The 16,554-nt window shown below is 37.1% G+C and overlaps 1 protein-coding gene across 1 annotated transcript; it reads right to left on the bottom strand.

Annotated features, from left to right (window-relative positions):
* Positions 1 to 5,814: 5,814 nt before the first annotated feature.
* On the bottom strand, positions 5,815 to 12,828 carry LOC149005414 (cysteine-rich receptor-like protein kinase 15). The gene is made up of 7 exons (XM_089135891.1): positions 12,000 to 12,828; positions 11,677 to 11,799; positions 7,402 to 7,532; positions 7,055 to 7,265; positions 6,585 to 6,822; positions 6,342 to 6,495; positions 5,815 to 6,162 (listed from the first exon to the last, which is right to left on the bottom strand). The coding sequence occupies exons 1-7, from the start codon at positions 12,826 to 12,828 to the stop codon at positions 5,815 to 5,817; spliced, it is 2,034 nt and encodes a 677-aa protein (XP_088992017.1).
* Between the last annotated feature and the right edge of the window lie 3,726 nt (positions 12,829 to 16,554).

The raw sequence follows: 16,554 nt of genomic DNA, 5'->3' as shown, positions 1-16,554 counted from the left end.
GGTTATCTCCATAAACATATAAGTCATCAAATATTGAATTGTGTTTTATTTAAAGAACGAAATCCCTTATTTTTCTTTCAATCATTATAAGACTGTTACATATGTGTTAGAACAGTAGCATTTAAATCTTTCTACTCTTGTTGTGTCATCTTATCATTTTGATTTACTTATGTTTATAATGATTCGCTTCAATATCATGATTTGATTACTATTATGAATATGCATTGGATGCATGAGAAATGATGAGATTGAATATGTGATTGCTTACGTATGACTTGGGATTGGAGGGTGTCCTACTGACACTTCTGTCCTTGGGCATCGGAGGGAATAGTATGGGATGTTCTCCGATGGTGCCTATCGACACTTTCCCGAGTTATTGGATGACATACATAGGGGTGTCTAGTGGTGTGGCTAGGTTCATCCTTGTCGTGTCAGACCCGAATCGGAAGGGCATTGAGACCGAACAACCCGTGGTAGTGTATGGTTGGATGGGCGCTCTAGGCCGGTAGCCAATCCGGTAGGGGACATAAACCATGCTACGGATACCTGAAAGGGGCCATTTATTGGTAGGGTTGCATATGAATAGACTTGGGCTCACGGGCGCTCAAGACCGGTAACCAATCCGTGAGAGGACGTGAGAGCTTCCCGTTTACTATATGTGGATGACCAATAGGGTTGATGAGTCCGAAATCCGGGATTTCGCTGACTCTAGTGTGAAGGATACTGTGACATGCGCCAGTACTTGACCAAATGGTGATGTGAGAGAGCGGTGACCGATTCCCCTTACCATGGTTTTGATGACTTTACCGATCTTCCCCGGGCATTCCCAAGATATGGAAATGGGAGAGTGACTGACGACCCAGAGAAGTACGGTGCTATGACTTAAAGCATGTCTACCTTAGAGACCAACATTCATAGAGTTAGACTCATATCTGCATCATATGTTCCATATCACATTGCATTATTATATGTTCTGAATGTGTATGATTTCTAATTATGGGATAACTTCCTTCTTTGAGTTCTTCGAACTCATTCCTTTTGTGCAAATGTTTTAGATTACATTCCAGGTACCGAAGATTACGATGGCACCTCCTATGAGGCGGACTATGATTCCACATACTACCCTCCGGGTAGTGGCGTCGGTGAGGATTCGTATATTGGAGCCGAGGAGGATTATTATTCGCACAGGTGGTTAGCCCCACAGGTTGTGCGGGAGCGGCAGTACTGGGTTTACTTCATCCGTCTTGTTGAGGAGACTACTATTAGTATAGAAGAAACCCTAGCATAGTGCCCCATTCCCCTGGTGTATTTGTGGAACCTTAGATTTTGTAATTAACTTGTCTTAAATTATTCCGGTGATACTTGGATATGTAACTAACTTGATTTAATACTTTTCCGCTGCTCTGAGAGGGTGACTACCATACCTTCTCACCCTTTATGATTTTGATCATACCTTATCTATCATCTATATTCCGCACTCTGATTTAGTTAATCTTGTCTTGTTCATGATACTTGATATTAGTTGTTTTTACCATTGATTATTACTGTTCATGATTGTGTTACCGTGTATGTGGGAGGCATGGACCTCAGATCATTAATCCTTGGACTGTGGATCACATCCCGGATATTCCAAATGGGGTACCGGCTGGGTGGATGTGACAGGACACCTATAAACAGGGTTACAATAATATGTAAGTCGAATGAATCAAATCGGACAAAATCCAAAAGTTACAAGCTCACTGGAAACCAGCCGGTCGCTTAGGCTGAGTGACCGCCACTAGTGACCACCCCAAAAATAGTGAGTTTCAATCGAAACTCCGGGCTCTGATCATCTATTTTCAGTCCAATTTTTGGATGATCGTAGTCCGAATTTCAAATCTAACACTCCCACAACCAAGGGTGATACCAAACCTAACAATTGACATCAATTTGGTTATCTAGAATCCTCCCCTTGATTAGATCAGTCATTTTCACGAAAGCAGGGTTTCGTTTTCGGACCTGATCTCATCAAGATCATTAAAAAGGTAGGTACTGTAATAGAAAGATCATGAACAACCAAAGAGGAAAACTAATCTACTTTAATCATAGCTAAGGTAGAGTATGAGTGAATAGGGAATCACTTACCTCAACCAGATCAACTATAAAAGACAGTAGAAGCTTCTGGAACACTAACAACACTTCTAATCACCTTCCAGCATGTCTCCACAGCCTCCTAACCACCAAAAACAGCAACCCTGAATATAATATTCGTAAAATAGACGAGGGTTGCTATTTATAGAAATCTGGGGGCAAAACCCCACAACCAGGACCAGGCGGTCGCTTGGTCCAATCAACTGCCACTAGCAACCGCCCCCTATTATATTGCTATACAAGGGTGCTTTGCTCAGGGGGTTGAAGTCCAAGTACAACCTAACCATAATGAACACATGGGGGAGGTCTTACCTTCAATCTGGACATCTCCAGACATCACTTGCCTTCCAGAAGTCCAACTACCAAGCAAGGCAGGCTCTTCAACAAGAGAATCCAAATCTTGGGTTTAGGGTATGGATCATGGACTTCTATCTGGATACTCCACAAATTTACCCAGCTAGACCTTCGAGTTCTTGGACCTGCAATACGGATCCCAGGTTAGAAATACGGGGGTTGTTACACAACTATCACCTAAAACTTTGAACTCTTCTTCTCAAAAAGCATGGAGGAAGAGATCTATATCATGTAGCTCAAGCTAAGATCTTCTTCTTTATAGTTTAACAATTATTCTCATAGAATATGTTTACCTAGCTTTCACTGCTTATTAGTTCAGTTCAGTTCAGTGACTTCTTATTTTCTCAATTGTGCTTTTCAAAAATAAAAAATCACACTATTCTCTCATTATTGATGGTATCTTTACCTTGTATGAATTAATTCAGCAACACCAAGGCTGTTCCAGTAACTTTTTATCCACAGTTTTGAATACAAATTGGTTTTTAGATATTGTAGATTCATGTGCTTGATTATGTTCAGTGTTGTAATGAATTGCTCTATCCCCTCTAGGGGATTACAGTGCTAATTTAAGTCCAATCTGAGGGGTCTCAGATGACGTTACAAGACAAACAATAACTCTAAGGTGCAGGTACAAGGTGATGCAGGTGGTCTAAGGTAGAGATAAATAAGCTTTTGCAAGAGCCTTTACTTCTCTAAAGCCGTACTCCATTAACTCCAATCCCCTCTCACACCAACCCCACATAGCATCTCAGAGTAACCCAATGTTGTAGGAAATGTCCATAACACCTAGAAATTGGAATCAAATCTCAACCGACCATTATTGAGCGATTCTACCTTCACAATTGGAATCAAATCTCACCACATACCATTTATAACTGATGTAGAATGGTAGTACTATTGTGATCCACATTGGAAATGACAACAAGGAGGCTACACCGGAGGGATAGCTCAAGGACACCATGGCAGAAGAGGAGAAGACTCTAGAAGCACCGTGCCGTTCAGGGAGAGTAACACAAACACCAGGGTATTTGAAGGAATATACTAAATGAGTAATAGGGTGCCAAGTGTCATGATTTGAAGGGAACAATTGTGATTGTCAAATCAATTTACATTCTTAGATGTAAAGGAGTAGTGTATCCAACTATATAATCACTTTCTAAGGAATGAGAAGGAGAGCCATATACCTCTTCCTTCCAGTGTTTTGGTATGATATGTTTTGTGATTCTTTGTTCAATTTATTTCATTCTACGTTTCCCAATTTTAATTCTCATTGTCTCACTTTGGAGTTCCAAATTATATGACAAGAGCTCTATGTAAAATCCAGCCCAAACCCTAACCTAGACACCCTATTTGTTTTGGTGAAGAAGAGTTTGTTTGATGTTTTACCTTGAAGTTGGACCTTGAGTACAGTGTTGATATCTTTGGAAGATCCTAGGAAGTCAAGTCAAACCTCTCCCTTAGTGTAGATTCGAAGACCTGAAGTGAAGGAAAAAGTCTTTGTGGGCCATCTCAGTGGAAGACATGGTGTTTGAATCAGAATCCATGGAAATTGATGATGGAGTTCCCTTTTGGAAACCTTTTCTAATTTGGGAAAGAAACTGCATCTTAGTGTTGAAGAGTTTGGTTGATGGACTTGAGGCCTAATTGGACATGTTTTGGAAGGTCCCTCAATGCTAGGTAAATTGCTTGTTGAGTTGGGAGAAGCCCCATCGAAAATTTTTAGGTTTAGAGCTTGAAATCCCTATTTCTGGGCTTGCTGTCGGCCTGGGTCAACTGGGCCAATAGACCCAGCAATCAACCCACAGGCAGGGGCTTTTGTGTCAAACTCTTATTTTTAGGGTTTTTGATGCTCTATATATTAGAACTTCGTGGTTTTCAGCCACACTTGTTTCTAAAGCCTCTAGAGAACGTGGGGAACCTCTCTCAAGCCTTCTCATTAGAGTTGTGGAAGATCCTCTTCGAATCCTCAAAGTTCTTCGGCGAATCCTCTTCCTTAAGGTTAGTGAATCATCTCCTACTACTGTAATCTCTTCTCTCTACTTTTGTTTCTAATTGTTTGTTTGTGAGGAAGGTATTACACTACTGTAATGGCCTATTCTCTAATCCTTATAGTCTTAAAGTGAATCCCCATTCACTCTATGTTCTCCCTTGAAGCCATCTGGTGATGTTCTATGTATTTGATCTAGCATGAGATCATGAGTTACCCTCTCCTTAATTTTCTACCTATCTTTATGATTGTGGAGAAGGTCTCACACCATTATTACAACCTTTCCTTCAATCCCCATAATTTGTGGGTGAATCCCTTCTCCCTTTCTACTTTGTGAATCTACCCTGGGTTTATTGTTAAGGAAATTTTTGGGTAACCTTCAAGAAAGGGTATCAAATTTGAGAACCTTGATTTTCTTTTATTTTTTGGATCATTTCCAATACCTTTCTTGACTATTGAACTAATATTCTTTCTTTCCCTAGAGTGAATCCTCATTTTCTCTAGCCTCTCTGTAGAATCCACGAACTATTTTCTCTGAAAACCCTAGTTTGAATCAAATTAGGACTCTATCTTTTTTACCATGTTTGATGGTTAGACCTTCCAAGATAGTCTTAGTATGTTTTTAGGGAACTCCCCTTCGAATTTTAGAGTAATCGAACTTCGACCAGAAGTTATGACCGATTTAGGGTTTGTTGTCGCGTGTTGTTTACTGGGGTTGACTGGTGGGTCGATGGGCCAAGCTGTCCATCTATTATATTCGGATGGATTTGGATAATATCTATAGGTTTTCGGACGGATTCAGTCGTATTTTGATGATATTCTAATAGTTATTTTCTTAAGTAGATTCTTCCAAATCTATAGGAATACAGATTCCACACAAGTTTTCGACTACCTGTTGACATCTGTACCATTTTATTTGAAAGGGTTAGGTTTGAAATTTAAGAGTTTCGTAACATTGATAGTTATTTTAGTAGAGAATCTAGAAAAATAGTCACACCTCTCAAGTAAAAGATCTATAAAAATGAGAAAGACAAATCTAAATAAGTAACTTAATCGGATAATTTATTTGATGGATAATAACCGATAAGAAAGGAGTATACCATATTCGCATCCTATTAATAGCTAGATGGATTCAGGTACTCCTAAATGGATGCAAGTGCAAATTCAGAAGCGGATTTCAGTTATCCATTTGCACCCCTAGCTAAAGTACTCTTGAGCATTACACAACACAGGAAATCTAGCTGCTCATCCCTTGCAAACAAGTAACTGAAATTAAGCCTTGTAAGTCAAGCAAGTCAAGAGATATCAAACACTTTGTGGTAATGATCTTCCTTCATCCATAACTATCGTGCAGATACCCTGGTAATAGACATTGTATTTATTGAATTTGCTGATGAATGTCTGATGTATTCACTTGATCTTGTTACCCCTGAATCATACTCCATAGTGGATTCACCAAACTCGATTTCGTCATTCATTACAAAGGCTGATGCCGAAGGCACTGGAAGAGATGTTGAGAAACTATTGAGCATGAGAAGAACAGAAGCCATGGAGGGTCTGTGTGATACATTTTCTTGAACACACAGTAATCCAATATGAATGCACCTAATCACTTCAGATATAGAACATTTTTCTTTCAAAGCTGGATCTATCAATGCCGCAGGTGTACCCTCCTTCCATTTTCTCCAAGCCTACAACAGGATATCAATATACACATTTTTACTTGGAGATTAAGAAGAGAAAAAAAATACCAAGGGCTAGCTTCCTGGAGACCCAGCTGATATTAAGGTTAAGAAAAAAGGAAAAAGAAAAAACCTAAGAGAATTAATCAACATTTTGTATGTTTAATGATAATGAGTTTCCTACTTACATAGCTGAGAAGGCCCTCCTCAGTGCTCCCTGATTGATCGAACTTACAATTTTTTTGGCCACTCACGATCTCTAGAAGTAAGACTCCAAAACTAAACACATCTGTCTTAGCTGAGAATTGCCCATGCATTATGTACTCCGGCGCCATATAACCACTGTAGAGAATCTCAGTATGTTTAGTTTCAAGATAGAGGATAATTGGAAGGATTAAGATTATACTTGCTTAGTATGAGATTGAACTTACTATGTTCCCACAACCCTGCTAGTATTAGCTTGAGTTTGGTCAACTACAACTAGTCTTGCCATGCCAAAATCTGCAATTTTTGGAGTCATGTCATCGTCTAATAAAACATTGCTAGCTTTTAAATCTCGATGAATAATCTTGAGTCGAGAATCTTCATGAAGATATACGAGCCCTCGAGCTATCCCTTCAATGATTTTATAGCGTTCTTCCCAATTCAATTGTGAGCGTTTGATTGGATCTACACATACATGATCCAAAAAAAAGCATCAATTTAAAATGAGCATCATTATGGAATATCTTCTCAGCATAATAGAACTTGCAAATATAACAACTAGAATATCACATAATAATGTTTCAAAGGCTCTAGATGGGTGGATGTTTGTATATATTTGAAAACTTCATATTAGGTATTTTTATTTGAATAAGTTTTAAATTATTTAAGTTCTAAGAAAGTAAGATTAGAATCAAACCGAATATAAAGTGATCAAGACTCGTGTTTGGCACGTATTCATAGATGAGCAGCTTTTCTTCTCCTTTTAAGCAGAAACCAAGAAGCCTAACAAGATTCCTGTGTTGTAACTTGGCCATTAATATAACTTCATTCTTAAATTCTATGTCACCCTGTCCAGAATTTTTCGATAGCCTCTTCACAGCCACTACTTGTCCATCATCAAGGATACCCTGCAAAAATAATATCAAGATAAATCAAAATAGATTCCAATTTCATCTATGTTGAATTTAAATCATTTTTGAGTGTTACAAACCAAACACTGTACATCGAAAGGTTAAATATAAGGATAATGCAAACATATGCTACCTTGTAAACAAATCCAAATCCTCCATGTCCAAGCTTATTTTCATCAGAGAAGTTGGCTGTGGCAGCTTTTATTCTATCAAGGTTGAATTGTAAGGAGTCGACACTTATAGTCTCAGTGTGATTGTCTTCATCTGAACAGAAAATATACCTTCAATAAGAAAATCTTTCATAAACAATGTTAATTCTATAAACATATTAGCATGACTTCTTACCCCCAACGTGTTTGGATGGATCCGATATACGTAGAATAAAAAATGAACCGAAATCAAATTTGAGCCAAGCCATAACTGAACCAGCATACTTTGGTTTTGGTTCAATTGGTATTTGCTTCATTTTTGGGTTTTGAATCGATTTGTGTAATTAAAGGAAACCCTTTGTTGGTAATTCTCAAAACATTATATGTTTTCTAAATTGTTTAAATATTTTAAGAAATAGAGTTTATATGGTTCATTTCAAATTGATGGTGGCTTCAGCAATCAAATTAAACCAAACTGAGGGAAAATATTATATATTTTGAAGCAAGTCAATTTGTTTCATTCGGTTTCGTTTGGTTTGGCATTTTTGGATGGACAACCTTAGGGTGGATACAAGTAGAATATTTCTCCATTAATTTGGATTAATCGAATGGGTGGAACAAACACAAGATGAGGGGGCTAAGTGGGTGATGCACCAGGTCTTTCATGACCTTGGGTAGCATGAGTTCATCATTGAGGAGAGAAAGATGAGTTCTCAGATGATTGTTCAAACAAAATAGATGGGGATCTTACTGAAAATATCTCACTCTCCCACTCCACAAGAAAGACATTGGATTGCTCTTCAGATGTGGGTAAAAATGAATATAGATGGGTGCTCTATGGGGAACCCAGGGCATGCAGGGGCTAAAGGTATTTTTTGTGATGAGCCTGCCAATGTAATAGAGTCCTTCCAAGTATATTTGAGGATGTGTACTAATTTTGAAACTAAAATGAAGCCTTCATCTCTGGCTTAGAATGGGCAAAGCAACAGGAGTTCCAAAAGGTTTTGATTGAAAATGATTCAGATGCATGCACCAGTGGTGCTACTCCAAAAAAAACTTTTTCTCATGGTGTATTTAGCAAAGATTGAGAGGTGTTCTACCATATTTGCAAGGCATGGATTGGAAAATGACTAATTGTCATAGGAAGAATAAGCCAACAGGAGAATTTTTAGCAAAATTAGCAAGAAGGGAGGAATGTTCAGGCGTAAATGCTCAATGACCACCGCTGATTTAGCTTGCTCTGAGATGGGAATCTGTAGGTAAATCCAGATTTCAGTTCTGCCCCTAGTGCTCCTTCTTTTGAGTGTACACCGTGTCCACTACAAGGTTTCGGTGAGTTTGAGTGCATTGGATACAAATGTTATTGCGGGATGAGTACCAGTGGTTCCCTAATTTGTGTAAACATTTTTTCTTTTTCTTTTTTCTATATTAATACAAATGACCATTTAGCGGAGAAAAAAAATTTGAATTGGTGGAACTTGGCTCATCAAGTCAAATAAGTTGCCCATAATTTTTTTATTCATAAAGTTATAAAAAATACCTCATAATATACTATGAAAAGCAGAGATCGAAAAATTTTACCCATTAGCGTAGAATACCCCAAAATGTGTGTTGTAAATATGTTTAAAACTTAATTAATATTATTTTATATAATTTTTTTTTTTAATCGTGTCTTTTATCGTATGGTGTTATTTAGTCTCACATCGAGTTGAGAGGAGCTGATTATATTGTTTATATATAGTAAGGGCCTATGTAATATTAATTTGGGTTAAGGTTCGAACCTTGTGCGACGTGAACCAAGCCTAAACCCTGTTGTGACCCTGCTATGGTTATATAGATATATATTAATATTAATATTTCTATATGACTTGGGACTTGGGACGTGGGTCGTGGGCATAGGCCTTGATTCGGAAGGTCCATTTTGTCATGGGCCTTATTCTGGAAAGCCCACTATTGGGTGAAAACGTGGAGATTCCATTAGAGAGGTACGTTCCTTTAGGGAGGTCGACTGAATGGGTACCTTCCTAAAGGGAGTTGAACTGAAAGGTACCCTCACCAAGAGAGATGACCTTACCCTTTCACCCACAGCCTTTGAGGCTCTATATAAACCTATTTTCGAGTTCATTCTAAACATTGAATTTCCTCCTCATCTTTCTTTTTCTCTCTCCCTGTTGTTATTCTTTTAAGCAGTGAACATAACTTGATTATACCTAAAATAACATTTCTAGGGTGTAACCCTAAAGGTTGGGCTGACTGATCTTGGGGTGAAGACAAAATTAGAACTTTGCACAATTTAGGGTGTCTGAATACCTTAATGAAAGTACCTCTGGTATGTTTCAGCTCTGAAGAAGCATTGTGATTACAACAACTGTTTAAGTATTTGTGTAGATTCTTCAACAAGTTTCAATAAGTGTCACTTGAAATTGCACAATAATACACTCTTTTAGTATTTTCTGTTATGTTAAATCATAGATTATATATTTTTCTAATCCCTAAACTACCTCTATTTTCTTGTGAGTATACCATTTTTCCTTAATAAGAATTAAAAAAAAAAAAAGGTGGTATCTCAATGTTGTCTCTCACGAACTTCGACCTCAAACTCAAGTTGCCAGTCAATGATCTGGGGCTCCATGACCTTTGAAATCATTGAGCTCAACTACAACAGTAAGACGATGAATCTAGGGTTTTTAGTCTTTTTTCTTTCTTGTCCTCCTTTACCTTCTTTTTTTCTCTATGGGAGGTGCGCTTTAGCCCAAATTCTGCTGGTAAAGGTAATTGGAGCTTGCCATGTTACTCCTAAGACATGAATCTAGGTAAGGGATTTGTGCACGGAGTTGGTTCCTGAAACCCCTCTGTTGATATTACTCTACAAAAGCCCCATGCAAGACTTACAACTACCATCGACCAGAGTTTCAGATCTCATCAGTTAGGACTTAAGAGAGACAGGTTAAGCCCAAGACTAAGGCTCATTGGGTCTTGAATGAAGGATCCACAAGTATATCTTGCAGGCCTAACATGAAGGGTATGGAAATACATCGTTTCATTCCCAACATACACCGATGGAGGAATAAACCAAACAGCAATAGAAGTAAATCAAATAAAAAGGGAAAGAAAGGGAGGATGAAATCTGAACAGTAGAAGAACAGCAACCGCTGAAAGCAGCATCATTCCTTGTTTTGAGTTACAGGTGTTCTAGGTGAGAAGAAGACGATGAAACGAGTTTAGATTATTTTGAAGGTTTTGTTCCAACAGGAAGAAGATTAATTCACAAGACGTAAGGGTATTTCAAGGATTAAGAAATCATACAAGCATGACTTATCTTGCTGGGTTTTTGACTGATGGGTTCTTCTTAACATTAACGTTGCTCTTGTTCTTTTAGTAGGTGAGTTCTATAGTATTTAAGCAAAATCGAGAAATGGAAGCCAAAGAGAAAGGAGTTGAAGCAGGATAAATTGAAGGATATAATAGCCTTTTCAGCTAGAAGACATATACATGGACATAATAGTAATTTTGACAATCCAGGGCAGAATAATCTTTTTGGGGAATGTATATGCATGAAAAACAGAAAAAGAGAATAACCTGACTTCTCAGTGGAGAGATCGTGGGTTCAACCCTTGCTGGCGGCATATGTAATATTCTCATCCTCCAATTTTCCTATACATAAAAGCGTTTTTGTACACAAAAACAAAAAAGTAGAGAAGAAGAAGAATATTCATGGCAAACGACATTTAGCAAGATTGAAATTGGATGCCTAAATTTGGCCAGAAAAAGAAGTTGGATGCCTAATTGAAATTGTTGGCCCATCACCTCTTTTGCCCAGCCAAAGGTCGTGGCATGGATTGAGTTGAACTCCTACCGGGTAGCTAATTACCATTAACAACGAAAAAATAAAAATGAAAATTCATAGTTATGATAAATTTAAGGAATTTTTTTAATCTCTTTCTTGTATTCATTCTCTATTTTTTTTCTTTCTTTTTCTAATTATCTTTATTCTCCTCTCAAAGGCGAATTTTTACTCTTCTTTCTATTTTGATATTTTAAAATTGTCAAATTACCCTTTCTATCCTTCTTTTAAATCAGTTATACTGGCTTATTGACTTTTTAATTTTTTTTTCCCCCTTTTCACTCTTAGAAGTAAATCTTTTGAGAAGGAAATAAAAATCAATGGAGTACGTTAAGGGAGAAATAGAAATTCCCCTGAATTAAAAACAAAGAGGCAAAACAAAACAAGAAAGAAGGTTTTAGTCCAACTTTCTTACCTTCAACAATGAGATTATGCTTCTTTTTCCGAAGACGTAGATAGAGGAAGGAGATCACAGAAATTGCAATAGTTGTCCCAACAACAACAACAATGATAATTACGGTTGAGTTGCTCCCTTTACCTGCCGTTAAAATCAAATTACACTTGAAAATAATCAATTCCTACTTTTGGGTAGAACCAAAAAAAAAAAAATTCAAATTTTAGAAAAGAAATTGATTAATAGGAGTAGAAAATGAAGTATCAAAGTCACCTGGTGATTCTCTATTGTGGGTTTACACAAAAAATTCCGTATTTGCAAAACCATGAAAGAGAAATACATACCATTTGTGACTGTTGAATTGGTTGACGAAGGTGAAGTGACTGTTGGAGTCGTAGACTGAGCAGTTGAAGGTAATTGATAGAAATGATCATTGAACTCAAACCTTAGATTACAACATGGTTTGAGAATTTTCCCACCATATCTTGGATAGATTATGTTTGGAATATCATATTTGATACCCCCACTTAGGCAACCATAACAGTCGTCTGGTGTTATATCAGGAGTGCACTGCAATAGGGCATAGATAGTGTCATTTCCTGTATAATAAGTCACTTGATTTGTTCCATAGTACTTTGGAGTAGAAGAACCATAAGAAATTTGTGAATCAAGCCCAAGCAATAAATTTGCCAGTGTCTGGTTATACTGATTCAACTGGGTAACGTTCAACATACTATAATCATAGATGACTGGGTTTTGCTGCTCTGCACTTGTGACGATGGATTGGTTTGAGTACCTCACCATACAGGTATCATACCAAACTATTGCATGAGTGTTGTTTGGACAAGTTGGTTTGATATCTCTAGTGCCATTCATCACGCACTGTTGACATTCTTGAGATGTGATATCGCCTCTACATAAGTAGGAACCATAGATCTGGTCTGGAGAATTGCCGATGGCAGTGTTGTAATATCCGGTACTGGTACTAGATGCTGCGTTTGTGTTCATAGAAAGGAGGAGAGCATCGAGGTTTGCAAGAAATGAGATGCTGTTTGTGGTGCGAGTAAGCTGTGAAGCATCTTCACAGCTGAATTTCACTGGCTGGGAAGTGATGCAGAGTATAAAAGAAAGAAGTATGATCAGTAGTAACCCTAGGTCTCTTGTATAGATCATCTCTTGCAGATGTTGAAGATGAGCTACTTTGGAGCTGGAGAGGCTTTCTAATGGCGACGTTTTGTCAATTCAAAAGCTTTGGATACGTTGTGGGCTAGATTATACATAAGAAGAGGACTGTGGACGAGAACAAGGTTTTGTTTTCTTCGGTCCCAACTGAAAAGAGAAAGAAAGACACGACATATGGTTGTGGTCATTTGGAATGGGAACTGATAGCCATCAGGAAGTTGTCAAGGATCATGCCGGGAGAATAATTTCTCCTCAGCTCTACCTGTCTAAGAAAAGACCTAATTGATTTCAAGGAAGAAAGTTTCAAGGTAAATATCTCTCATTATTTGTAATTGTAAATAGAAAAGAATAATTCAAATCGTCTACTCACATAAAGAAGAAATTTTTCAACATATGTTGTTGAATTCTAGAGATGTATCCAATCTCAAACCAAGATTTATTTTGTTTTTTAAATTAACTAAAATCCAACTTAATAGTAAATCACAATTATCAAAAAAGATCCTGATTTGAGATTGGATATGTGTCAAAAATTCAACTTTGAGTTAGAAATTTCTTTTCTAGATGGAGACAAAATCCAAACTCAAGAAAAATGCCAACTGATTGGCTCATAAGTATGCACTCATATAAACATATGAATGTAGAAGGAATCTAAACTCACTGCTTTTACGGATTATGCATAAATGAAAGGAATGCAATTGGAAAAGTATGGTCAAACTAAATAAGTATGCTTAGTGGATTCTCTCTTTTCATATTAGGAAGAAGTGAGGTGCACGCCAATAGAAAGACATTTAGTTAATTAATGAAAAGGTACACAATTTTTTTTAGATTTTTCTTTTAATTATTGTCTCCATCTGAAGTATATATCATGGGAATTTATTGTTTGCATCTCCTAATGCATCAAATAATTAGTAATCTCATTTCTGCATGAATCACAACATCTATACTAGAACTGTTTATGAACAATGATACACTGTGATAATTGATATAACTATATTATAGGAAAAAAATTGATATAATAATACATATATAATGATATATCACTTTCAACCCATTTTGAAAACCCTTTTATGCCATAAAGAAATTTTGAGAATATGAAAATAAGTTTTTCATTTAAGCATGTTTACGTATAAATGTATGAATATATGATAAATATCATTTTCATCATATTGTTGAAATAGACTTTCATTTCGAATGTTGGACAACAGTCTACCATAATACCGTATCAAACTACAATAAGTTTTATTTTGAACTTGACTTAAAAAGCACCCTTTGAGCCATAAATGCCAAAGGCTTTCACGGTTTGAACATAAACTTGGCATTTTTTGGGTCGAAGACTGACATTGCATTTTTAATACCTTGAAAGTTTTTGAAAAGCAATCAAAGTAAAAATAAAATAAAAGGAACACATAGTGTAACGTGGTCCGGTCAGCCAAAGAGGAAAACATACATCTACAAAAATGAATCCCCCATTTTAATTGCTTCTAGGGGAGAGTTATTCCCTTTAAATAGAAATGAATACAATGAGTGAGAAAAGGAGAGGAAACCAAAGGGTGAGGGATAGGATTACAGTGGAATTTTATCTTTATTTCCATGTTGTTTGGATTACACAAGGATCCTATCTTTGTTCCCATATTGGTTTCAATAGAATGAAATTTTATCTTTGTTGCCATATTGGCTTCACCCATGCTAACAGTTACCCTCCATGTTGGGGCAAAGACATCAAAGGAGGTCAACTTAGGCATCATGTGTTGAAAAGTAGCTTTAGGTAATGCCTTTGTAAAAATATCAAGAAGTTGATCTTCACTTCGAACATACGGAGTCCTTTCATGGAAGGAGATTTTGCTACTTCAAGGAAGTTTGTGGGCTCTTTGTGAGCATCAATAGCCTACAGAAATGTGATGATATCCTGAAGATATCTTGTCATAACATAAATGTTCCTTGATAGGATATCTGCCAAATCATACGTGGTGAAATCCTTGAATTTGGATGGAGAATCTGTGATCCGAGTAGACCTGCGAACAGGAATAGGAGTAACCACAATTTTTGGGGTCATATATGGAATTGCAAATTTTGGGGTTGTATCGAGAATTGCACCTGATTGATTTTCAACTTGATCTTCAAGAACATCAACTTGATGATTGGGGATATTTTCAATGTTACTATCATCCCTGAGATAGTCGAACGGGATTAAGCACCCCCCCCCCCGCCCTTTCAAAAAAAAAAAAAACAACAAACAATCAAACAAACAACACCAACAACAACAACAACCACCCTATTGGTTGAAGGATCAAGTTGCCCTTGAAGTTGATCCATGTGAGATTCATCAATCATAACTTCACGAGAGATATAAACCTTGTTGGTTGAAGGATCAAGGCCATTGTAGCCCTTCTTCACAGATGAATAGCCCAAGAAAATACATTTTCGTTACTGAGTTTCTAACTTGCCACCAGGCGAATGGATGAAACACACACACCTATAGACTGAAGATGACCACTACCAATAGGGAATCCAAGAAGAATTTCCATTGGGGGCTTAAACTTTAGCATTTTCTAGGAAGACAGTTGATTAAGTAATAGTTAGTTGAAACAACATAAAACCAAGAAATTTTAGGGATGTGCATGAAATAGAAGAGCACGAGTTACCTCAAGAAGATGCTGAATTTTTCTTTCGACAACTCTGTTCTGCTGTGGAGTGTCAGCACAAAAAGTCTGATGCAACATACCTTGATCTCGGATGAAGGCCTAAAGTGGATTGTTAGTATATTTTGTTCTACTATCAGTGCGCGATACTTTGATACTGGTCTTATACTAAGTTTGAACCATATAAACAAAATTTTGAAATACTGTCAGCACTTTACTTTTTAAATGTAACAAATATAGCCATATAGCATGAAATTTGTCATCAATGAAAGTAATAAAATATTTATAAACATTACGAGAATCCACAGGTGATTTCCAAATATCAAAATTCATTAATTCAAATAACTCAGTTGAAACACACAAATTAAAAGGCAAAGATAGTCTATGTTGTTTGGGTTTTAAGTCTACAAAACAATATCTGAAGGATGACCCATACGATTGTGCCACAATTGAGATATGACATCTTTACATCCTTTTGCAACAAAAAAAAAAAAAAAAAAACAAAAAAAATTTCCCCCCTTTTTGTGTTGGCCCCCCCCCCCTGCGCCCTTTTCCCCCCCCCCCCACCTTCTATAAATCCCTCCTTCCTTAACTTTTGGTTACTTTTTCGATCGCCATGGTTGGTGTGCAGAGGTGGCCATGGTTGGGCCCTGATTTCTTTTCCCTTTGGTAATCGACACCATGAGGGTATAAATCTTTCTCCGTTTCGAGGAGTTCCTTCCCATCATCTCCAATGCACTAATCTTTCTTCTTCCTCCTCTTAATCTGGTTAGTACAGGGGTTTGTTTTTCTTGCTTGTTCCATCTCTTCTTTGACTTTGCAGATGTTAGCTTAGTAACTCGCGGTGCAAATTAGTTCATGGTTTCATCACTTCTTACATCTATGGGTTATTAATTTATAAATTCTGAAATCGAGTGGTGCTAAAGAATCTGTTGGAAGATGATCTCTAGCAGAGTGTTCATTCTTGACGGTAAGATTGTTGCTGATGGTAAGGTTGTAAGACTCCACTTCTAGCCAGTAGTCGCTCTCAGGTATTTCTTCACACTGGTATTTCTTCACTCTGTTTCTAACCATAACA

This window comes from Hakea prostrata, chromosome 9, assembly GCF_041222555.1.
Source record: "Hakea prostrata isolate BN-2017 chromosome 9, UWA_Hpros_2, whole genome shotgun sequence".
Taxonomy (NCBI): Eukaryota; Viridiplantae; Streptophyta; class Magnoliopsida; order Proteales; family Proteaceae; genus Hakea; species Hakea prostrata.
Note: the sequence above shows the minus strand (reverse complement) of the source record. Positions and strands in the feature narration are given on the sequence as shown.

Coding starts and splice junctions, on each gene's coding strand:
- LOC149005414 (XM_089135891.1), bottom strand. CDS start 12,828: ATGATCTATACAAGAGACCTAGGGTTACTACTGATCATACTTCTTTCT. Junction 7,533..11,676: donor GCATAATCTCATTGTTGAAG/GTAAGAAAGTTG, acceptor TTTTCTGTTCAG/ATGAAGACAATCACACTGAG. Junction 6,163..6,341: donor AGGAGGGCCTTCTCAGCTAT/GTAAGTAGGAAA, acceptor ATCCTGTTGTAG/GCTTGGAGAAAATGGAAGGA.